The sequence below is a fragment of the Choloepus didactylus genome, chromosome 7 (assembly GCF_015220235.1).
Source record: "Choloepus didactylus isolate mChoDid1 chromosome 7, mChoDid1.pri, whole genome shotgun sequence".
Classification (NCBI taxonomy): domain Eukaryota; kingdom Metazoa; phylum Chordata; class Mammalia; order Pilosa; family Megalonychidae; genus Choloepus; species Choloepus didactylus.
This window is the reverse complement of record NC_051313.1, coordinates 13,133,551-13,158,172: the sequence shown is the minus strand read 5'-3', so window position 1 is coordinate 13,158,172 and position 24,622 is coordinate 13,133,551. Positions and strand designations below refer to the sequence as shown.

The 24,622-nt window shown below is 39.8% G+C and overlaps 1 protein-coding gene across 1 annotated transcript in view; it reads right to left on the bottom strand.

Moving 5' to 3' along the window:
- SGK1 (serum/glucocorticoid regulated kinase 1) overlaps positions 1 to 24,622 on the bottom strand; it is a 115,458-nt gene that overhangs the window by 9,190 nt on the left and 81,646 nt on the right. The window contains exon 3 of the mRNA XM_037843631.1: positions 20,412 to 20,487. Coding sequence (XP_037699559.1) covers positions 20,412 to 20,487 — 76 coding nt within the window. The remainder of the gene's footprint in view (positions 1 to 20,411; positions 20,488 to 24,622) is intronic.

The following is a 24,622-nucleotide window of genomic DNA, read 5'->3' as shown; positions in this document are numbered from 1 at the left end:
AGAAATAGCTTTTTCTGTATCATTCAAAGGCTCAGAAAACAAATTGCTATTTCTCAACATAGAGGAAATATTAAAAAAAAAATATTCTGATAAGCAATTAACTATATCCATTCTTGGACTGTGTGGTATGCTGGATTATGTACCCCTGAAAAAAAAAAAAGAACATGTCCTTTATCTTAAGCCCATTTCTGTGGGTGTGAACCCAGTGTAAATAGGACCTTTGGAAGATGTTATTTTTAGTTAAGGTGTGGACACCTGAATCAGTACTGGTCTGAATACTATTACTGGAGATGCCTTATAAGAGAGAAAGCCTTGGGGAGGAGCCAGAAGCCGGAAGTCAACAGAATCTGGAAGAGAAAGGAGGGGAGCATCACCACCGGGTGAATGGAAAGCCAGGGAACCCCAAGGACTGCCAGCTAGCCAGAAAGCTGCTGACCCCGTGAGGAAACCAGCCTTCCAGCCTCCAAAACTGTGAGACAGATCCTGTGGTTCAGCCAACCCACTGTGTGGTATCTGCCACTGCTTCTTCACTGTTCCAGATATGTTAGTCTGGACTCCCCAGATACAATATCTTCCACTGATAACCAGGCAGTATACTTTTTTTGTTGTTGTTGCATTGCTCAAAGAACCATAAATTCCAGAATAATCCTATGCACACTTTAGGTGCCTGTACTGATGCTTACAGAAACCTTTCCTTGGAGGATCATCCAAAAAGTTACACCAGACAACATAATCACTACTCTAGAGGGCAACTAAATTGATCAGTTTTTGTTGAAGCCTGTCACCAAATACATTTCCTTTATATAGTATTCATCAAAAAGAAAATGATGATGACAAATGAGTTCATCCAAGATCACTACTGTAGACAAGTAACTAGCAAAGATGGTTAAAGGTCCATTTATAGAACACCTTATGTATTCATAATTGTGAAAATTGACATGCCAAAAGAAGATAAGAATATTATCAATGTAGTAGATAACTAAGGGAAGAATACATTCTTTGGAATAATAGGGTTAAGAATTAGGAAAACCCACAAAACTACATGCTTAACTGATGCAGGGGTTATCATTTTTTTTTCCAAGACAGTGGTTTTGAATATTATTACAAGAACCTTGGAATAAGTGTTTCTTAAGTAATGTAATTTAGCTTTCTCATATGAAATCTTTATGTTCTTTCTCTAACAGTATTTTTAAATTATTGAGGGTTAAACAAATTTTTGTTATTATATCTCTGAGTTGAGCAGATCATATGCAAAATTGTGAGGTAACAAAACTTGCTTTTAGGACCAAATTTATCTCTTTTTTGTAACCCTTTTGCCATTGAAATTGGTGTCTGTGTCCCTACCACTTCCCATCCCCTGCACTGGAATCCCATGTGGTACCCTCAAATGTGCAATAACCGCCTCATCCTCCTTCCCACCAACATGGGAACACCCTATTCTCAGCTAATTACTGCAGGAAATGTAGATCTCTTTCTTTCCCTCCATTCCTCCCTTCCTCTCTCCCTTCTTCTCTCTCTCTCTTTCATGCAAACATTTAACAAGCATTTATTAAGCAAGTACAAATGCGAAGGTCAAAGGACACACAAATGAGTGACCTAGTTATCTGACTTCCCAGAAGCTCTGATTCTGACTGGGCAGACACTCACACAAATTCTGATACAATGCGATGAGTGTTAAAGAGAGGTCTGAGCAATCTGCCATAGAGGAGCAGAGAGAGGACTTTTCTACGGAGGGGAGGAGCAGCAGGTGTGGAATTGGCCAGGAAAGTTTCTACAAGGAAAGGCTATTTGGGCTGATCCTGGAAAGACCAGCTATAGGAAGAAAGGAGGAAAGTCATTCTATGCAGAAGAAACAGCATGTGAACTAAACTCTAAGACGGTAGGGTTTCCAGGGCTCGGAAATGTAAGCTGATTCCCCAGCCAGCTCTGCCCAGCCTTGCCTTCCCTTTGTCTCCTTGGGTGAATGGCTGCCCCCTGCACCTGGTGTGTGCAGCCGGTGAGCTGGGCAGGTGTTTGTGGTGGGGCCTGATGGTGCCTGGGAGGAGATGAAGATGAGGAGGTTTTTCCTTACTGCATAAATGAATATTTGTATGATTAAATTAACACACACACACACACACACACACACACACACACACAGGCGCACGCACAAACAAAGAAAAACTAAGATGCTATGTACCATCTCTGGGATAATTTGGAAATACGGTCCTTACACATGGGCAAAAAAATGTATATGGCGCTGCTCCCGCTGAAGTGGGAAAACACTTTCATGTGAAATAACAAGAGGTCCTAGCTGACACTAATCTGCCTTCTTATCCCCCCCCCCCCCGAATAAATCAGAAACTAATACATCTTTAAAAATACATGCTTTTGAGGGTGCGCCAACCACTCTCCTGCAGAGGGGTTGGTAGACCCTAGGCATGCTTGGAATCCCTTCATTCCATTCGTCAACATTCTTACAGACCTGTGTCCCAGGCGCAGTGCAGGAGGTACAGTGGTAAATGCCCTCACATTGCAAGGGGCAGGTGGGGAATTAGCCTTCAAAGGACAATAAAGTCAATTAAGCCATGTTGGGAAGGGATCTAAAATCCACCAAGAAAATCCACCAAGGCTTTTAAGAAGTGGCACATTCCAATGTGTTTTGGGAAGTTGATTCAAACCAAAATGTGACTGATAACTATTACCCTTTCAAGGAGTATGTGGTTTTTCCTTTTTAACTATTGTAGGTCATTAAAAAATGAACAAATTTATACCCACAAACTTATGAAGAGGTGTAGGAAGGTAGCACAGGGAAGTTTAGGCAACTGGAAGATGAATAACAGTTTAGGCAAACATAGTATGGAGAGAAGCAGTCTTTTCAGTGTCTTCCACTCATCCCTTCTAGAAAGTCAGGACACAGGAGGGGTGGAGTGAGGGTGGGGCAAGGTTCTGTAATAAATATTTAAATTCAATCAACAGAAAAATCAAAGACTCTTGGAGAGACCAATGGTAGCTCTTGACAGTAGCAAGAGTGGGGATCTGGTGGTGACAAATCAGTGAGCCTATGACAGACTGAAAACTCCATCTTTGGACATTGTCAATGTCTGATTGAGCATAATCCAAAGAATAATAAATAAAAATTAAAAATAACTGTTAACTAGAAGAAAATGTGAAGGCTGAGGAATAGTACCTATTTGACAGCTTTATATTTGGCCCTCAGGGTTGACTTGGAAAATAAAGTCCAAGGAACTTTCTGGATAATTATAAAAAATGATAACCTGGTCTGGATGGAAGAGTAAAGTAGAGCAATTTTTAAGTCTAAATTTAATATTATATGTGACTTTTTGAACTCGAGAGGACGATGGTTCTACTGAAAGTGTTACCTATTATGGGAATAAATTTATTTTTAGGTATTTACATTTTAAAAGGCCATTTATCAACTCAAAGAAATGAATTTGTAGTAATGACGTGTCAGACACTGTGGCAAGGAGCGGGTGGGTGAGTGTTGCATCAGGAGCCCTTCCCTAGCCCTGTCCTTCTCCATCCTTCACTCTGTCCAGGGGAACCCACTGGGCACCCACTTCCCCTACAAGTCCAACCACCCAGCCGCATCGCTGCTGAGTCAAGGGAGCATGGGACTTGGAATTACTTTGCAGGCCGAATCATTCTTGGGACACACATTTTAAAGGTGCAAATACTTGAAGACAATTTATAAAGGGCTCTCTTTTACCCCCCACTTTCTTTCCAAAGTGTCAATGCTGCATAAAAAGCCTGGATTTCCAGCAGGCATCTTCTGTCAATTTAAAATGAAACCTGAGAGCTTTCATTGGCTCAGTGTGCAAAACTGCCCAAATCTATCCCATCTCTGACTCTGCAGTCAATCTAGCGAGAAGCAGGGGAAGCTCAGGCTCCTAAGGACTGTTTCCTGTCAACCTGGTCTACAAATTGCAGCCACAAAGAAAAAGGCAGTGGTAAGCAGCCGTGGAAAAACCAGGGACGGGGTGGCTGGCAGGTGGACTGACATCATTTGAACACAAACAGCGTCGTGACCTTCCTTTGATTTCCACCCTGCATGTAAGCTTACCTGCATTTTTACATCACTTCCCACAGCAAGCTCAGGAGGGCCAGTGACATGCGGCGAGGGCCGTCTGTAGCATACTCAGCTGCAACTGAGAGCCACCAGCTGAGGCACCTTAGACATGGTGTCCTCTGAGCCTTAACGCTGTCGTCTGTAGAGTGGGGATGCTAATGCTTATCTCACGCAAGCTGGGAAAAGTGAAATAAGCCAGACACAAAAGGACAAATATTGTATGACCTCACTGACATGAAATAATTAGAATAAGCAAATTCATAGTGTCAGAATCTAGAATATAGATTACCAGGGGATGGTGTTGCAGTAGGAAATGGGGAGCCAATGCTTAAATTGTATAGAGCTTCTATTTGGGTTGATTGTAAAGTTTTGGTAATGGATGGTATACAACATTGTGAACATAATTAACAGCACTGGATATATATTTGAACTTGGTTAAAAGGGGAAATTTTAGGTTGTATATATGTTAATAGAATCAAATTTTTTTAAAAAGACAGAACTGCGCAACACGATCAGTGAACCCTATTATAACCAATGGACTATAGTTAATAATAAAATTATAAAAGTGTTCTTTCATGAATTGTAACAAATGTGCCATACTAATGCAAGGTGTTAATAATAGGGTGGTATATGGGAACTCTGTATTTTATGCATGATTTTTCTGTAAACCTACAAATTCTCTAATAAAAATTAAATTAAATTAAAAAAACAAAACAAAAATTGAGATAAAGCATTCAGTTAGTGCCTCACTTGAGTGAGAAACTCACATAAAAAAATATGACATGTCTACACTCGCCAGCCCCACACTACACACATCTGTGAACAGAACACACCACATGAAACAAAGGGCTTAGGCTGCTGGGTCAAGGAGACACCAGAAGATTATGAACTTTGTTCTTCAAACTTTCCCTCCTCCATTCCCTCTCCCTCCAGAAATGCTCCGGAATGTGCTGCACCAAAGAACTAAATGCCACAACAAGGGAGTCAAAGTTGTTTACCACGTATTTGAAGGGAAGGCTGAAGTTTAGGGTGGAAAAAAGCACGGGTAAGCCAAAAACTAACCAAAGGAGCATTGAATGGCTCAAGTTGGATGGAAAATATTCACGAAGGGCCTAGGGCAGGTGGGGTCACTGAGAAGGTCAGCTATTATATAAGGTGCTTTTTCTGGGTCATTGGGCTTATCCTCCTAGGCTTGGGAAGAGGAACAAGTCCCACCTGCTCGTGTTCTCTGTTATTTTGAATCCTTCACATCTCTAGGGACCATCTCTTTTGTGCCAGGCACTGAGCTACACCCGGGTCTAACAACGATCACCAAGATGGACATCACTGTTGAGTTGAGCAGTGCATTCCCCAAGCCAAAAGTAAGCTTATAGATATTTCTACTTTTCCTAAGGCCCAGCCATACCTTAAGGTCATTAAAATGTACCCTTGGCCCTGTTTGACCATTTAGAATATTCTCTTTTTCAAGTGGAGGTTGAGCTTGCAGTTCTCTTGTAGTTCTAGTATTATAGAGTTCTGTGATATCTGGAAGAAAATAAATTCCAAAGGAATTTCTGGAGGCCCCAAACCGCCTCACGTGGCTTCCTATAATAATGCCCCACAGCCAACCAATCCTTTAGAACTGTCGCCCCTCGGCCTCACTGCAGCCCAGTCAGGGATTTCACAGCCTTAGTTATTCAAATATCAGGTGCTTCTCTGGACATGGAGTTCCTGGAAGTCCAGACAGCATCATTCAGGTTTCTCAACTGCCTGGCATTCTCTCCTCAGGCCCCTGCTGACCTCCTGTCCACCCACCCTCCCCATGGAGCTCCAGGCTCGGCACCATCTTGGCCCTCTCTTCACTTGCAGGCCGAGCTTGCATCTACCTTTGGGACTTTGCCTTCACTTAGCCTCTGCCTGCATGCTCTCCTCCGACGCTCAGAGGGCTGCCTCCTTTTCTCCATTTGGGTCTCGGAGTAGCATGACTTATGCAGTGGACCTAACTTGGCCCTCTGGCCCTCGCTTGTCACTCACTCTGTTTTGGTTACCTGCACGTGGTTACATCAGGCCCATTTTCTTGTGTTGTATGTGTCCCCACTACAAAATAGTATCTGTGATACAGGGATAGTATCTGTTTTATTCTCGGCAGTGCCCAGAATAGGACCTGGCACACAGAAACTGCTTAAAAATATTTCTGGATAAACGAAATGTCTGAATACATGTGCTTCTTTTGCATTGCCGGCACGAGCACAGCCAAATGCAGTTTTCTTCTCTCCTCCTAGCAACCAAGGGGGCATTTCCTCAGCAATGAATTCAGACCATGCCAAAAACAAACCAATAAATCATTACATATTGCATATTATTCTACTAAGTCACTTCAGAAAACTGAGCAACTAGATTTTAACAATGATATGCACTGAAGATTTTGAAATCAAGGGTTCTCTTTTGGTCTAACAGGAGCATTGAACAATCATATTGAGTAAATTTTTTTTTTTTTTTTTTTTTTTTAAGAAAACTAACATAGATGCCATTTTCTACAGAAAGCATTCAACAGATAGTTTGGCAAATTCAGAGACTCAAGCCACTGGGAGGGTGACATACAGAGCTTCTCCCCCAAGCCTGGGAAGATGACAATTTGGCCTGCCCTCCCAAGGACCACACAGAACCTTCCAATGAGACACAAGAGTGTCTCCTTGTTCTCTTTCCTGTTACCACTGTCCCCCCAATTCTCCTTGACTCCCAAGTTTTTTGTGGTCTACAAAGATTGAATTTTCATGAGTATCCCATTTGTGCCACGATACAGACTTCTGTTTGCCACCAACGGCTCTCTAGGGTATTCCTTTTAGAAACCTCCTATTTGCAAATGTTGTGCTGTACAGATCATGTTCAAGAAACATTGGACAGTTTACTAAAGAGAATCAATCACTCACTTTAGGCTTTAAGGAAGTGATAGCAAGCTGTCTTTCCAAGACTGGCATCATTCAGTCTGAGAAGCAAAACTTGAGCCTGGTGCTCTCAAGGTGTCTTCCCTGCATTGCCTGGGAGAGATGCCAGGTAATGATGGCAGAAAAACCTGTCTACTGCATTTGCAGATATATATAGATACTGTTCCGGTTTTCTAATGCTGCCTTTTCACAAAACACCAAAAATGGATCGGCTTTTATAAAGGGGGTTTATTTGGTTACACAGTTACAGTCTTAAAGCCATAAAGTGTCCAAGGTAAGGCATCAACAATAGGGTACCTTCACTGGAGGATGGCCAGTGGTGTCCGGAAAACCTCTGTTAGCTGGGAAGGCGTGTGGCTGACGTGTGCTTTCTCCCAGGTTGCATTCCAAAATGGCATTCTCCAAAATGTCTGCATCAGCTTCCAACAGCTGCCTTCAAAATGTCTCTGTAAGCTGCAACTACTCTCTCAGCTCCTGTGCGTTCTTCAAAGTGTCCCTCTTGACTGTAGCAGGCGTCTGGGCCTGTGTGGCTCTTTTTAAAGTACTCCAGTGATCCAATTAACACCCACCCTGAATGAGCGGGTAACACCTCCATGGAAATTATCCAATCAAACGTTTTACTCACAGTTGATTGAGTCATATCTTCATGGAAACACTCAATCAAAGGATTCCAATCTAATCAACACTAATACTCTGCCCCCATAAGACTGCATCAAAGAACATGGCGTTTTGGGGGACATAATACATTCAAACTGGCACAGAAAAATATAGAGAAGTCTGCCGTCATAGTGTGTTTAACTCTTCTCATTCATCCACTTTCCTCAAGAGTTTGAGGACACCTCATCCCACCCTAGGACACAAGCCATCTCAGAGGGTTTACTTGAGATTCCATAATTGTGAGACCCTTCCATAATTTTCTTTTTGCTAGAAAGCCTGAAGGAATGTTTAGCACAAAACCTTTCTATTTTCTATTTGTTCAAACTATCCTTCTTTGTACAATAAAGCCATGATAAAAGGGCCCCAGTTATGCAGTGACACCTTGGACAGTGCAGTTTTAAAGCCATAGGAGAGTAACCATTAGGTTGTCAGAGTGGCAAGAGCTGCCATGTGTGCAAGGCTTAGTCTCAAGAAGGTGGGTAAGTGCATTTCTATCTCTGTGATATGTATGCATCTATGCATATACATAGGCATACACATACATACAGCCATGTAAATACACACATATGCATACACTATACATATACATGCATGCATATCTCCATGTGACAGGAAGCCTGTGAGTCATACCTGTATGAGGCCCTTGAATCACTGACACGATCATGCGTGTACATATGTGTGTGTGTGTGTATGTTTACCTCACAGGTAGGAAAATGCTCTTAGCCACCAACTTGATACTATGCACTTGGATTTTTCTTTCTTCTGAGGGTTTCTGCATCTTCATTTGCTGCTTTCTTAGCCCATAGTAGATTTCAGAAAACATTTCACTATTTTTAGAACTTTCCTGACTAGATTTGATATTTGGGTTTTGTTGTTTTTGTGGTCCTCCCACTCTCTTTTTAGCTAATAACTTGCAACATTCTTTGGAACCCATGGAGACTGAACATTGCAAAACAGTTTACCCAGCAAATACACTACTTGAAATTTGAAAAAAAAATATGTATTCAGATTTGAAATTTGAATATATATGTATTTGAAATGACTGAGTGAAAGTATGAAAAGAATTGTTTTAGCACTAGATGATCTTTGTGGAAGCTTCAGAGGGTAACTTAATGCCGATTTTATAGTCTATACAGCAGCACCACGAGTTGGTAAGGTGAAGATGGCAAACACCTAATATGGCACAATATGAGGTCCTTTGTCCTTCTGATCCTAAAAAAGCCTTGGAAAAATGCAACTTCTTGGTGTTAGTCACTTTGGGAGGTATCAGTTGTTCCTGTGTCATTGACTACTCCTAGGACTGCAGGAGAAAAGCCGAGAGTTCCCTCCACACAGCTACCCCGGCAGTGTTGTAGCCCATTCGCAACTGCAAAGAACACCAGTGACCATCCACTGTTCTCATCACCACTAGCAACGACCCCTCAGCTCAGCAGCGATGTCAGGAGTCTGGGGACATGTCCACACCTTTCTAGTCATTTGAGACACCAAGAAAGGAGGATTATATTGTGTAATTGTATTCCCTACTTCCCAACATACGCTTTGCACATAGTCAAAACTCTGTAGACATTGGATGAATTTTCTGGGCCCTGAACTCTAAGATGAACATTGCAAACCTTGATCCTTGGCTTTGGTGACATACTTCGGTGGGAGATGATTATCCTAGGCTAGTTCAAAGGCCTTAAGAACCGTGAACCCCATAACATTTCAAAGAGCTAGTTCTGAAGTTTGTCACTGAAATTGCCTCTAATTCTAGAGCTGCCCCCACCACTGTCAACTAGCACTGCTTGTTTAAAGTTCTTCCTTAGGCTGTGTTCAAATATCTTCACGAAAGTGCTTTAAGGCATAACTCTTCCCACATTCTAAAGCCAGGCACAACGGTGGTGGCTGGGCACAGTGATAAGCAGAAACCAGCCCGTTCCTCTCTGTAACACATCCCCACCTGCTGGGCCATCAGTTATTCTGGTTAGCACTGGTGGAGCGGGAAATGTGCTTAGTGCTTTTTATGCAATTTCTCATCAACTCCTCATAATGACCCTATGGAAAATTGCTACCATCCCCTTATACATTCTTAAGATCTGAGGCTCAAGGGGGGTAAAGGTTATTTATGTGAAGTGACATTTCTGGCAATGACAAAACCAGAATGCAAATCTAGGTTTTTCTGATACCCAAAGCCCTGCTTGTAAAGGTATAATAATCTGCCTGCCTATCTGTTCCAAATGAGAGCCCGTCACATATTTTAGGCAGTGCTCATCCTTGCAACTCAGATTTACACTGTCTGATTCATACTGTACCTGTATCCACCCAATTGACCTACCTGAGCTCTCAAGGGCAAAAAATGTTGCCTCCTCATCCAGGGAACCTAGCAGTGTGCTGGGCTGAAAGGGATACAACACATCCCACTTTTGTGGGACAAATACTGCATTTGCCTTAATTTCCTCCCTCTCCCAGCTTCTCCTGCCCACTGTCAACATCGCATCTCATTCTGAATCTCACCATTTGCTTATTGCACTGTCCCCAAACACTTGTGTGCACATTAAGCTATTTTCATCACCTGGTTCCACTCGTACTTAACCTTTTTGAGGTGGTAGAAAGAGCTGGAAGGGTTTCCAGATCTGACTTCAGTTCTGGGTCTCACCATTGGTGATTCAATATTTAGCTTTGGGCAAAGCACTTAACTTCTTTAAGTATCCTCAGGGTTAATACCCATTTTGCTAATCCCTCAGAGTGATTGGAAAGATCAAATGAGATTAGGCATGGGAGAACAATTGGAAAACTCAAGTGTGTTATGTAATTTAACATCCACAAGAACAGTGCAGCTGAACCATGACTATAAAACTTTCCTCTAAGAGTGAAAATGTTAATCAGTGGAAAGAGCTGATTGCCACGTGTTTCTGAGAAAGGGGGGCTATTCTGGGTTCGGAGGCTGGATGCCATAGTGCTTATTAAGTCTGTTCCAACAACTCCAGTCCACTTTCACCTAATCTTTTCCCAAATCCTTCTGCATGTTCTTTTTACTGTCAATTTAGATCTTAATAGAATAAAGGGGTTTCAGAGTTAATAGAATCTTAAAGCTGATTTACTTCAATCCACTCTCATTTTACAAAGGAGCTTACTGCGAGGTTCCCTGCTCTAAGGTGTGTTCTGTTCTCATGGCCAAGCATCCCTGGCCACCATGTCCCTCTGTCTCTAGATGCCTCTCACCCCCACGCCTCACCTCCACCCTGCAAAGCCCCTCTCTGTGGCCCATTTCATCCCAGGGATAGGCTGTTCTCCTTACAATGTACACTTTAAAGCTGCAAAATAATAATTCTTCAATTTTTAAAAACTATGTTTATATTTGACCAAATGAAATATTTTGTTGGTAAGGGCCCAAATCCAAAAACCTTTTTTTTTCCAGTCTTTTTTCCTATGATAGACATAGAACTTCCTGAAATGGTGTTTTATGTACTATGTATTATGTATCATGTAACATACTTTAACTTTAGATGCGATTGAAATCTACTATTTTTTAAAATCTGCTGCCATATTAGTCTGATGTAAACTAATAAAATATAGATGAGAGTCATTAAGATAGGAGAAAAATAACTGCTGAAATTATGAAGTTGCGTTTAATCCACTTTTTTTTGCATTTTCTAAGGGAGGAAATTTGTTTGATACCATTTTAGGCATAATAAAGCATTCCTTAAGATGGTGGAAATCAAAGATCTTGAACATTATATGAATGATTTGTATAAAATGGGCACAAGGAAATACTGTGTGAAAATATTTGAAAAGGGTCCTGAGGAATCAGAAAAACAACACCGTGAAGCACTGTTAGTTTAATTTTTAGTAAAATAAGAGAAATAACAAATAATTTTGTTTATAACAAAGAGAAAAAAAATGTGAGAGTTTAACAAAGGTAGAAACGGATTTTGCTCCAACATTAGAGCTCTAGAAAGCTATTCCCTTAACTTTCACAATCTGTGTTGAGCTAAACTGAGTCTGGTTAAACACACATTCACACACTTGGTAGCAGAACAGCCCTTAGGATCAGATTTGACCAACTTCCCTCTGTCAAACTTAAATCAAATGCTAAATGAGCATGGCTCTATCTCTAAACAGAGTTGAGAAATGACATTTCACTACTCACTGGAATAAATACCCATCCTTGAACTTGGAACCCTCTAAGCCATTGTAGATGGCTACAATCATGCAAAAAGAAATGACTTTTGCTTTATAGTTCCTGGTTTAAGAATGTGATCCTTTATCTAAATGACTAGGTCATGTCTAAGGTTTTGTCCAGCTCAAGGATTTTATGTCCAATCAAATGTCTATTCCCAGGAAGCTTATCAGTCTTATGTCTGGGGCCCCAGATAATGGAATAGAGCAAATGATTACCTTCTCGGTTCAGGAAGAAAGAGCAAGCTGTAGGTCCAGTGAAGTACCATATAGTTAAGTAATGATAAAATAAAATAAAATGTATTATTCTTTCAACCATAGTTTGTAAATCCTCTCTATAGGGCAGGGAGACTGTGTTCAGGTGTGTGCAAATGATAGAGTTCTCCCTCCAAGAAGTAAAGCCATAGAGAACTGACCACTAATCATATGCTAGACACAGTTCTAAGTACCTTTACCTGCACCATCTCACTTAGCCCCCACAAAACTCTATAGTCTATTATTAATATTCCATTTTTGCTGATGAGATAAAGGGAAACAGAGGTATTAATGCTTTTCCCAGCCTCATTCAGTGAATACCCATTGAAGTTGGGATTTGAACTCGGGCAGCCTTACTCCAGGGTTCCCCACACTAACCAAGACAAAGTGCAGGCTGTTGAGCCCCTCCTGCAGCTTCCACCTGACTCACCAGGGGGATGGCCAAAGGGCCTGCTCTTCAGCCCTGATGTGAGTAGAGATAAGTTGTCCAGAAAGCTGAGGATGATGGCAGCTACCTTTTCTAAGACGGAGGGGGTGAATACCAAGAGTGATTTTTAAAAGTTTGGGTTGGAGAAGTAGCTTGGCAACTGGACAAGGAAAGACCTCTGTCTTCCTGATGGCTTTAGTCTTTAAAGACCATTTATGTGGCTCTTCCTCTGCTTCATTTTTTGGGAAGCACTAGTTGTATTCATTTTTCCAGCATTTTTTCATTGAGCAGGTACTATGTACAAGGAACTCTGTTAAAACTGCATGTTCTGGAAGCTATTTAGGGAGTAGGGGGAGATAGGTGAAGAGTGGGGGTTCTGACTTGAGATGTGGTACCATCTGCCTGTACACTTTTTTCTCATCTCTCTCTGCCTAAGGAAGTTTGGTTTTATTTGTGCCCTGGCTCAGGACAGCATGCATTTGATGGTGGATCTGCATTTGAGGGTATAAAAACTTAAAACTAGACAACTCTAATTGGGCTGATGAGTCAAGAATGTCAGCAGCTATTGTCATTTTGAGGTTATTGATCAAACTTCAATGCATAAAAAGCAAAAAACAGTTCATCTGAATGATAGAGTGGGACTAAGTCTATGACTGGCCCCTTAGGAAGCCAGTCTTGGAATGGGATTTTTATGTTGAACGAGGAGGAGGCTGTACAAGGGTTAGGCAACAGGATAATTGTAGGTTCTCAAGATTGAGCATCGGCTCCTTCCGAAGTCTGACTCCATTTCTGTTGCCATTGATGTGCTGTGGTGGGCACTGAATGTAAGATGACTCTTTTTACTGACATAACCACTGTTTTTGTAGTTAGGACCTGAGTAAATGAGGTCAGTCTATTTAAAGGATTCCCATGTATCCACAGATTGTTCCTAGGTGATTTGTCTTTAATAGCAAGAGACAAAGTCTACCATGAATACACTGGCCAGTGTGTATCAGATGGAAAGTCGCCATGTAAGCAGGTCATGTGTACCTCTTATCATATTTTTTGTTTGCTAATACCAAACTTTAGGGGACAAAACAACTGTTTTCTAGATATCAATATGATAGTGTTTTGCTTTGTAAGAAGAAAAATCTAGAGATTATTTTTTTTCACTTTTAAAAATTTATATAACCAAACCCTTCCTCTCCTTCTATTAATTCAATGATCTAATTATATATATTCTCTGAAATACTGAAATATTTTTGTGGTCCATATGTTTTCATACCATAAATCATTTCATTTCTACACTTGGTATACAAATTCTTACTGTTCCTGAATAAATATGGAAACACACTTTATGGTGATTTCCACATCCCCGGAAATTTGTGCTGAATTTTCAAGTATGGTAAATAATTAGAAAATGTAAAGAAATGAAGCATAATCCTGACAATATAATGGAAAATTAAATTTTCCCCCTTTGGTGTGCATTTTCAAGTGGCTAATACTTGCTCAATGATCATTCTAAATATTATTCTTTAACATTTGCCTGAAGGAAATCTAGACATTTTCTTGCTAAAAGAAGACTTCAAGTGAATGTCCAGAGAGAGCATCAAGGAGTTACATTTTCCTGCTGGCAATTTAAAAAACAAGGGCCCAGCTACACTCATGCCCTTGCACAAGAAACTCTATTGTTTAACCACTTCTTTATAAAACCACCTCTAAGCAGAGAACATCATCTGCATTGCCAGTAATAGTACTGGGAAAAACACACATCCTGAAAGCATCAGAAATCTCACTCAACCTTGAAATTTTAATTTAAGAAGAAGTTACAGACTGCCACAGTACCAATTCAAAAACAAAGGTGTGAAAAATCAAACAATCCAGGTTTCAAAGACGAAAGCCAAAGATAATAGGAAAGAGCCTAAATGTGTGCAGCCTGTTTGCTTATCGTCTGGAAAATGCTGGAATGCATGAGAGTGCGTGCGAGATTCTAAACCCCATGAACAAAAGTGTACATGGTAGGATTAGGGGTGATTGACTTTCTTCCTTTCACTATTTTTCATTTTTTTCTTTGATAAGCATGTACTACTTTTAAGTTTTTTGGTAACTTTTTAAAAAGTACCTTTTTTTCTCCATCTATATACATGATATATGCCAACCAAGCTTGCCATTTCTGTCCTTCTTGAATTCACAAAGAGAGACATGGAATGAGGTAACCTAGGCAATCCTGCCAGAGTCATAAGGAGCTACTCTGCAGTACTTTCCTCGTTTCTTAACAAAATGATGTTTTCATTTAACTTTTATTTTCATTAAGCAGTGGTTGCTGGTTACCCCTAATATTTAACTCTATTTGAACTGTATATCCAGAGACCACACAGACACTAGATTAAAGAAGTAAAATACTCTCTGATGATGGTTGGTTTGAATGGAAATATTCCACTCACTGGAACATATTTTCCATAGGAAATGATGGAATCATTTTATTAAAATTATTTCAGGAGTTGGTAAAAGTGCTAAAACAATAAAATTCATACTGGGGCAAGGACTAGAACATTGTCTTTGTACAGAATCCATTTACAGGCTCATAAGTTTGCATGTTGCAAAAGGATTGCAGAGAAGTTGCTTTAGTTTAGTGTTTCCAATTAACAAAATTATGGACATTTGAGAAAAGTCGCCATTAGAATGCTGACACAGCGAGGAAGAAAAGGCACGCTGTTGTATAGAAACCACAGGAGACACGCTCACAGCCCTCAGATTCAAATTCTAAGAAAACTGCTGTTAGATTTTAAGAATAGTTAACTTCCTAAACCTGAGGTGCCTAAATCTTAAAGAATATAGAGTCAAGTCTAGGCACATCATAGTCAAACTGGTATAAACCAAAGATAAAAAGAAAATTAATGCAAAACATTACATTCAGGGAAGCAATGATTTGAAACCTACTGAATTCTCATCAGAAATTATGGAGGCCAGAAGGCCATGGACGAACATCTTTAAAGTGATGAAAGGAGAAAAATTGTCCACACAGAATTCCATCTCTGACCAAAATATTGTTCAACAGTGAAGTAGCTATTTTCATTCATAAAGACATATAAAGCTTAAAGAAAACCAAGATATTTTACTGCTAACCTATCTGCCTTATAAGAAACGCTGAAGGACGTTTTTCAGGCTGAAGGGAAATGATATCAGAGGGAAACCTGCATCTTCAGGAAGAAATGGAGAGCATCAGAAATGGTAATATAGGTTGAATTGTGTCCTCACAAAAGATATGTTTGAGTCCTGCCTCCGAATGTGACACTTTTGGAAACAGGGTCATTGCAGATGTAATTAGTTAAGATGTGGTCCTATTAGAGTCGAGTGGGTCCTTAGTCAAATATGTCTGATGTCCTTATAAGAGAAGAGACACAGAGGGAGGAAGACCATGTGGGGACAGAGACACGGACTGGAGTGACACGGCTACAAGCCATGGTACATCCAGGATTGCGGACAACCACGAGAGGCAAAGAAGCCTTCCTCCCTAGGGCCACTGGAGAGAATGTGGCCCTGCCAACACCTCGATTTCAGACTTCTTACCTCCAGAACCAAGAGAGAATAAATTTCTGTTGTTTTAAGTCACCAAATCTGTGGTGATTTGTTATGGCTGTCCTCGGAAATTAATACAAATGGTAAAAATCTGGGTAAATGCCAAAAACTGTTTTCCTTTAATTTAAAATACATGGCACTGTATTTTATTACATATATAGAGATAATAGACATGGCAACTGTAATGTAAAAGAAGGGGGGAAGGAGTGGACCTATATAGTTTCAAGATTTCTGCAATGGTCTGTGAAAAGTTAAAATTATTTATTGTGATCTCTGTAGCCACCGGTAAAAATATAATGCAAAGAGGTATAACTAAAAGTTCACTAAATAAATTAATATTTAATTCTACAAAACATTCAAATAATTTCAGCGTAATCAGGGAAGGAAGATTCAGGCAAACAGAGAAGAGAAGGGACACAGAAAACACATCATAAGACGGTAGATTTAAATCTGACCATGTCAATGATTATATTAAGTGTAAATGGTCTAAACATATCAAATAAAAAACAGATAATGTCAGACAGTATTTAAAAGGAAAATCTAAGTATACGGTGTTTACAAGAGAAGCACTTTCACTGTAAGACATAAGACAGCCTAAAAGTAAAAGGATAGAAAAGATATGCCATGGTAGGAGGTACGAGAAGGAAGCCTGGATTTAATAGATTAATGCCAGAAAAAATAGACTTCAAACAAAGACTTTCACCAGAGATAAAAAGGGACATTTCATAATGATAAAAGGGTCAATTCATCATAAAATCATAACAAATATAAAGGTGTATGTGCCTAATTACAGAGCTTAAAACAATATGAAGCAGAAATCGGCAGCATTAAAAGAAGCAAAGGACAATTCCACCATCCTAGGTGAGATTTAAAACTCCTTTCTCAGTAATTAATGGAACAACTAAGGAAAAAACTCATTTAGGAATTGGTTATTGGGGAGCACTTTCATTAGATGAGCTACTTCAGGAAGGGTAATATATCTTTGTAACCCCATTGACTGCACAAACATATTAAGAAGTGTTTAATAAATGAGTAGGTCTGAGGCAGTCCTATTACTCCTTTTCTGTGTGTTCTGGTCTAGATTTCTTGTGAGATAATTTCTCCAGCTCCTAAAAAGTGCCTGAGCATTCTCTTCCGACCCTGTCTCGTACAGATTCCCCCCATCCCACTCCATTCGATTTACATAACCTCAAGAATCAGTTATTTTTTAATTGTAAGGTTTCATTTTACACTGCTTCGTTATAACACATGCGCTGTTGATCTTAGCAGTATCAGCCAGTAGACGGCTTGTTTAGCTTTCTGTTGTACCGCTAATGGACCAAAATGATGGCATGAATAGGCCAATTTGCTTAGTGGCTTTTATGTTCCTTCAAAAGACATGGAGCAACAGAAAAACAATTTTTTGACAGATGAAATTGGTAATAAGTTTAGACCCTAAGCCCTTGAAAAAGAAAGCATCAGAGGGCTTTACACTCCCCTCCTAAACCCCTCCTGCTTCTGCTAACAGGCATAGTTCTCTGTCTCTTTTATGAAGAAAGGATTAAAGCACGGGTTCAGTTCAAGCTATTTCTCTCAGCAGACTTTTTTCCTAGGAAATATGGTGGGGAAGTGGGTACACCAGCTCTTGGTCTTATTTCCAGGCCTGGTATTTTCTGGTGGTGAACTTCGCACTCTTCCAGCTCGTTCTCTCATCCTCATCTCTAAAACAGGGATAGTAAGGATGGGCTGCCCCTCCTTTCTCACAGGATTGCTGCAAACCCCAAAGTAGATTATTTTGTGAACTCGCTTTGTAAAAACGTGTGGCATAATACAAATATTAGGTATCATCAGTAGTTCTCAAGATGCTATTTAATTAGAAAAGACGAAAGGTCTATTATCACTCTCTCAATTATTTTAGCTTCTATTGTTTAACCTCCACTTTTCATTTCCAATGCCTTTACTTCGTGCGATTAGTCTTCATGGCTCATACATGTTAGTGAAAAAGAATGAAAAGATTTTCCATTTCCTGTAAGAATAAGTCCTATCCTTCTTTGTCTGAGTATAATTTTGAATTATATGACATGAAGTATATCCTCTGTTTCAGAAATGATATTCCTCTGGTTCTGATTAGATTTATACTCCTTGATCCCGTGATACGAGTCATATCCGCCTTTCCATAAACATTCTTATGTACGGTTCACCTTAGATTTTTTTCAGTGGTAACATATAAATATAAAACACAAAATTTGCCATCTTAACCATTTTTATGTGTACAAGTAAATGGCATTAATTACATTCACAAGGTAAAGCTACCATCACCTCCATACATTATCAAATCTTTTTCATCACCCCAAAGAGAAACTCTACCTATTAAGCAGTTACTTCCCACTCCCCAATCCCTTCAGCCTCTGGTAACCACTGCTCTACTTTGCTTATTCTAGACACTTCACAAAAGTGGAATCATACAGTATTTGTCCTATGTGCCTTGCTTATTTCACACAACATAATGTTTTTAAGGTTCATCCAGGCCGTAGCATATCTGAGAACTTCATTCCTTTTTATGGAGGACTAATATCACATTGGATGGATAGACCACACTCTGTTTATCCATCTATCTGCTGATGGATATGGGGATTGTTTCCACTGTTTGGGTTTTACGAATAATTCTGCTATGGATATTTTGTACAGGTACCTGTTGGAGCCCTGTTTTCAGTTCCTTTGGGAATGTACCTGGGGGTACAATTGCTGGGTACCTCTTAGGCTTTCAAATCCCCTCCTTGTGCTGGAAGAAAAACTTGGACTTGTGCACTTGCCCACCTTACGTTATTCCTCTGTCCTCCACTCTTGAAAACACTTTCCCCAATACCTGAATACACTTCACAATCAATAAATTTGCACCCGTAGGATATTTACTTTTTATATTGCTAAAGAAGCTATAAAAATAGTAGCAATATCGTCTAATGAAAGACATTGAAGGTATAAGATAATTTACCCTATTAAAAGACACAGATAAATCCAGAAAATAATCTCTATAGCCAAAATTATCCAGGTTGGTTACTTACACATATCAAAGTGCCTGGATAATTACAAATGGCCCCTTTCCTTGGGGCTGGGTCAATAAATACCAAAGGGAGAGGGCATGTGTGAATTTCCTCCAAGGCAGAGCAGCTCTGGTCTTTAGGCTAATTTTTGTAAAGAAGATGATAACTAATCATAGCCCAGCTCTCGAGAATGTGATAAGAAAGTGGCTTGAATTACACTTGGAGAGGGTTAGGGCAGATGTGAGAAAAAGTTTCTGGAAGTTAGATATTTTATGTCTCTGATTCCTTCCATAATTGAGGGTGCTTTCCTCCTTCTGGGAAGATATTTGTGGAGAGATCTGAATTATTAGAAGACACCAGCCCTGCAAAAATCTGGGAGAAGGAAAAACTATTCCAAATTTCAGGAACAGCAAGTGTCAATTTCCTGAAGTAAGAATAAGCCTGAGGGCTTGTCGATGTTAGTCAGGAGGCTACGGTAGCTGGGGAGGAACGACGGGGAAGCTGAGGGGGAGGGCTGTGTATAAAGTTTTGCCAGGTGTGGGAAGGAATTTGGATTTCTCTGATTGTAATAGAGTCATTAGAGGATTTTAAGCCAAGCGGTCATGTGATTTAGGTCTGATTTAGTTTTCAAAAGCCTATTCTGTAGAACTTGATGTCATTCTCTTTCTTTTTTTCTAACTCTCAAAGATGGGGGTGGGGGCTGTTAAAGTAAAGGTTAGGGTGATCTGATGCCCCAGGAAGGAACTCAGTTCACCTGCTGGGAAAACATCAGCTGGGCTGCCATTTGTTTATTTTGTGTTTATTCCTCACAGATAAGTCAAGCAGTGTGAAGATAAATAGTGATCCATTTGACATACCTTTCTCAGTCTTTGGTGGCTAGAAAGTTAATTTTCCTTTCTCTACCAACAAGCAAATGGCATTGATATCATGTTGGAATCAAAGACTACTAAAAGCATACTCGAAGATGTAGCTTAAATGTCACGGTTGTGGTATTTTGCTGCATCATAATAAGCCATCTGGGGAAGGTTAGTGTGTTCCAGATCTCATCTTCCAAAATAGGGAGTTTACTATCAAACATGAATGTCTATGTGACTGGTCAGATTACAATTTACTTCTGTTGTTACATATTTAATGTTGCTGACTTTGGTAAAGGATATATTTAACCTATACAAAGCCACTAAAAGTAAAATTACAGTGGTATACATCATTTAAATCCTATCTGGGAACAAGGCTAGATATAACCAAACAAACATAATTATTCCCCAAACCTTGTCTTTTTTATGGCTTTGCTACAGAATGCCTCCTGCACATCACAGGGCCAGGGTGTACTTTTCCAGTAATACCTGAATCATCATTGGTCCAGAAGGTTCTTGGATCGGGCTTGGTCAGGAAGTTGGCTTGATTACATGGCTCCTTCACCTTTAAAACACAAGGAGAAAAGAAGGGGTGTGAAAAAGCTGTCCTAGGCCGACAGTTCTCCAGGAGGGACTCCAGGGCTGAAGCTACTGCACGTGGCTGGTCAGGTCCTGGTTAGGTGATGAGCCACCCTGATGTGCCCAGGACCTTGCTAATCTTGACACCGGAAGTTCCCTGTCCCGGGAAGCCCTTTGGTCCCGGGGACTCCAGGGCAGTTGGTCACGCTCGGCCTGATGCAGTTTCCCTGCCAGAGCTTGTGGCTGGGTAAGCACAGTGGGGGGCCTTGGAATTCAGACCCACTCGCTCCCTCGCCTGGGGCTTGGTGCAGCTGTGTGTGTGGGGGCCCTGAGCGACCGGCAAATTCATTGAGTGTGCAGGTGCTCATTGTTTAAGGGGTGTGTTGGCTCGTCCCATAATCGAAATAGTACTTTCAGTGTATATTGCTTGGGAAGATACATATTAATGAAGAGCAACTTCTAATTCAGTATTACTTTAAAATGAATTCTTATTTTACAATCATAATGTATTCTTTACATTTTTAAATGGTAGCACATATATATGTATATATGTGTGTATATATGTGAGTGTGTACATATATAAAATATGTATTATTTATTCAATATATAGGGTCTGCCTGGAGCACAAGCAATTAATAGATACTTTTCAATAAGTTCTAGAGAGCAGCAGTGACCCTATTTTATTTTATTTTATTTTATTTTTGCCTTTATACTTATTGTGACTTTTGTCTTCCAAACATATTCCTAGTCAGGGAAATATAGTCTTCATGTTAAATGGGACTTCCCATTTATGTATAATTTGTACTGTGGTCATTTGATCACTGTGTGTCCCTCTCCCTGAAAAGTCTCTAAGCTCATTTACTACTCGATGGATACATTCCTTTCATTGCAATGATAATCAAAAGTACCCCAGAATGTCACTAAACACATCGTTTAGTTCAGTTGACATTTTTCCCCCATGGCGAGACGTTATTGATGAAGGAAACAGTGCGTTGATTTACATTCTGGCACAAACTCCTCCTCTCATGGACTGGAATCCAAGAATGCATGGAGCATATTTTCAGCAGCACTGACGGCGGCCCTCCTACCTGGCCGAGCAGCCTCAGCCTGAATTTGTCAGAGGAAGTGTGTATTCCACCAAGGCACTGCTCCAATGGTTAGGAAGTCATTGTAAGTTGAACTGAATTCTAGACCCTTGTAACTTTCCTCACTGGGCTTCTCTCTCTTGAGTTACATAGAGCAGACTGTCTCTCTCTCTCATAAAATCATCTCTCAAATATTAGAAAGTAGCTGTTGTGTCTCACCTTAGCCCTCCATTTCCAGCTTAATAGATCCTCTTCCCTTCCTCTGCTCCTCATGAAATGTTCTAAGTCTTTTTCACTGCAGTCATTCTGCCTCAGAAGACATTCTCTCTGGAACTCTCTGGAGTTCCCAGGCCGGAGCCAGATCATAGATAACAAGGAGCTAATTTTGAGGGATAACTCTCTGGAAAGACTTCCAGCATTGTTTCCAGGTGTGAGTATTTAAAGTGGTTTCAAGGACTTATAAATCTAACATTCTTTGAAAGTAAGGGAAGCTTTGTTAATTCAGCCATTTTTTTTTATACTTTTTAGTCCAAAAAGTCCTCATTAATTTTATAACTATATACTCCTTTAGGAAAATGGTTATGTGTGAGCTTTTCTGCATTAAGGCCTACAAGCCTTGTGCTGTTGTGACATTCATGTCAAACAAATGTCATTCCTCCAAAGCCTCCTCACTTATGAGTGATTCTTGATCACCATTTGTTTCTAAAAGTCTACATGTTGAGCTGCTCCTGTTAAATTCAGGGTCATAGAAATTCGTTCTTGCTCTTTGCGCTGTTACCAAGCACACATGACATGTTGTCCTTCCTGATTCCTGAGGACCAAAGTACCTGCAGCAAATTATCTGGGGAGCTAATACAGTATATTTTAAGCCAATAATAAATATATACACTGAAATAGTTTTTAAGCAGTGCCCCATAGCAAACTCCTTTAGCTTTGGATACTTTACAGAAGTGAGAAAATTCATTATCAGCTGTCAAATCTGTCAAGTATGCACAGATACCTCTGCGGCTCAGCAGAAAGCTGGAAGCTGAAGAAGTGATCAACACCTCAAGCTTTGACTCTTGGCTGAGTGGGCTCTTGGGTTCTTTTCTTCTTTCACTGGGATAAGGATTCAGGAGGACCTCTCCAATAGGATATACAGCTTGGGAGTGTGATTGGGGAGGGACAAACCGATGACAATATGACAAGAACAGCAGAACAAACTTATGGAATTTAAAAACTTTTATTATGGGAAGTTTCAAATGTACACAAAAGTGCAGAGGATAGCATAATATACCCCTTATATACCTATCATCTAGCTTTACAATTATGAACATTTTGCCTACCTTATTTATCTATCTTCCCCCACACTTTTTTCTTTCTTTTCTTTTCTTTTCTTTTTTTTTATGGAATAGTCTAAAGGAAAACCCAGAAATCATGATATGTCATCTATAATTCTTTAGAATGCATTCCTAACTGATGATATTTTTTGGTATAACCACCATGCTGTCATCACAGCTAACAATTTTTAACAATAATTTGATTTGTTAAAGTTTAATAGTTATTGAAGTTTACTTATTAGATGGAAAAACAGAATGAGTATTTGCTATATTTTTCAAACAGAATTATTTAGAACTGATGATTTAAAAAGACATCCTTTAAAATTGTAAGCGCCACGATCAGTGGAACTTATCCTCACTTACTTAAAGTCTTATTTTTCAAGATGAGAACATCTTTTAAAAAATCACTTTTCTCACCCAAATGATATTATCCTTCAACTTATTTGCAATGAGTCCCAGGAGAGAAAGGAGAGAAAATTTTCCTTGCCTGAAAGTGTTGGAAAGTGAAGGGGGTGGAAAGAGGACTGATCCTAGAAGGTAACCGCTGAATGCTTAACCCCAAAAGTTTTGGAATCTAGAAGGACTGTCATAGGCTATGATTTGAACATTAGAAGATAGGGTATATCAGAGTATCACATTTAGGGAGATGTTAGATGTTCAGAAATTCTGGACAGGCTCTGTGGCATGATCCTGGGAATAAATCATTAATAGTCCTACTGACGTGAGAATGTAGCCAGAGTCTTAATTCTACAAAAAGCCTCTGGTTATTGGCAAGATGAAATTGTGGTGAGGATTGCTTAAAAAGGAAACACTTATGGTCATCTTTCTTGATTTAAAGAACATTGGTCTAAAATAAACAAATAAATACATATACTTAGATACATGTACATGTAAATAAATTTAAAATAACTTGGGATGATGATGTAAAAAAATAAATCAGAAAATATGGACTTCTCCCTGACTTACATTTGACTTACTCATAATAATTTGCATATGACCTTCCATAAATCATGATAGCAGTTTATGCTAAAGTCCTCAGCTCTTCATGAAATACAAGAGATTCCCCAAATGCCTGTCACTTATTAAGCAGGGAGGTTGGTTCTCTCCCATCTCATATTGTGTAATGGTCAAAAGTAAGGAGGTATATATCTAAGGAAACAACATTTTGCCTTTCAAACTCCTTTACTGAGGCATTGGGGAAGGTCCCTGGACAGTATCACGGAATGTAATGCCGTCCTACAAATTCCAATTTTTAGTTCAATTCTTTGTAAACAGGAAGAAAAAAGTTTCACTCCATTATTTCCCTTGAATGGGCTTATTACATTCAACATGAGTATCTGTTTAAGCCCAATATGCTACCCTGGTTGCTCTAAGGACACAGAAAACTTGTCGACCTCAAGGATTTTACATTGTGATTGGGGAACAGGAGGTAGACACCCACAAAACAGATAGGAAATGCAATGCTAAATCCCTCTAAATAAGAAGTATATGGTATAGCTATTAAGCTTTTTCAGAGTTTAAAGGAGGAAGAACAATGGGGAAAATAGTTTATGAAGAAGATTTCAAGGAGGATGTAGGACTTGAACAGGCTTTTAAAATACTGGCAACATCTGGATTAGTGAGGAGGCAGTACAAAGGTGTCCCAGGTGGTGGGAAAGTGCCAACAAGGCATGGAAGCAAAACTTAATAAGGCGTGTTTGGGCAACCGTTGGTTGAA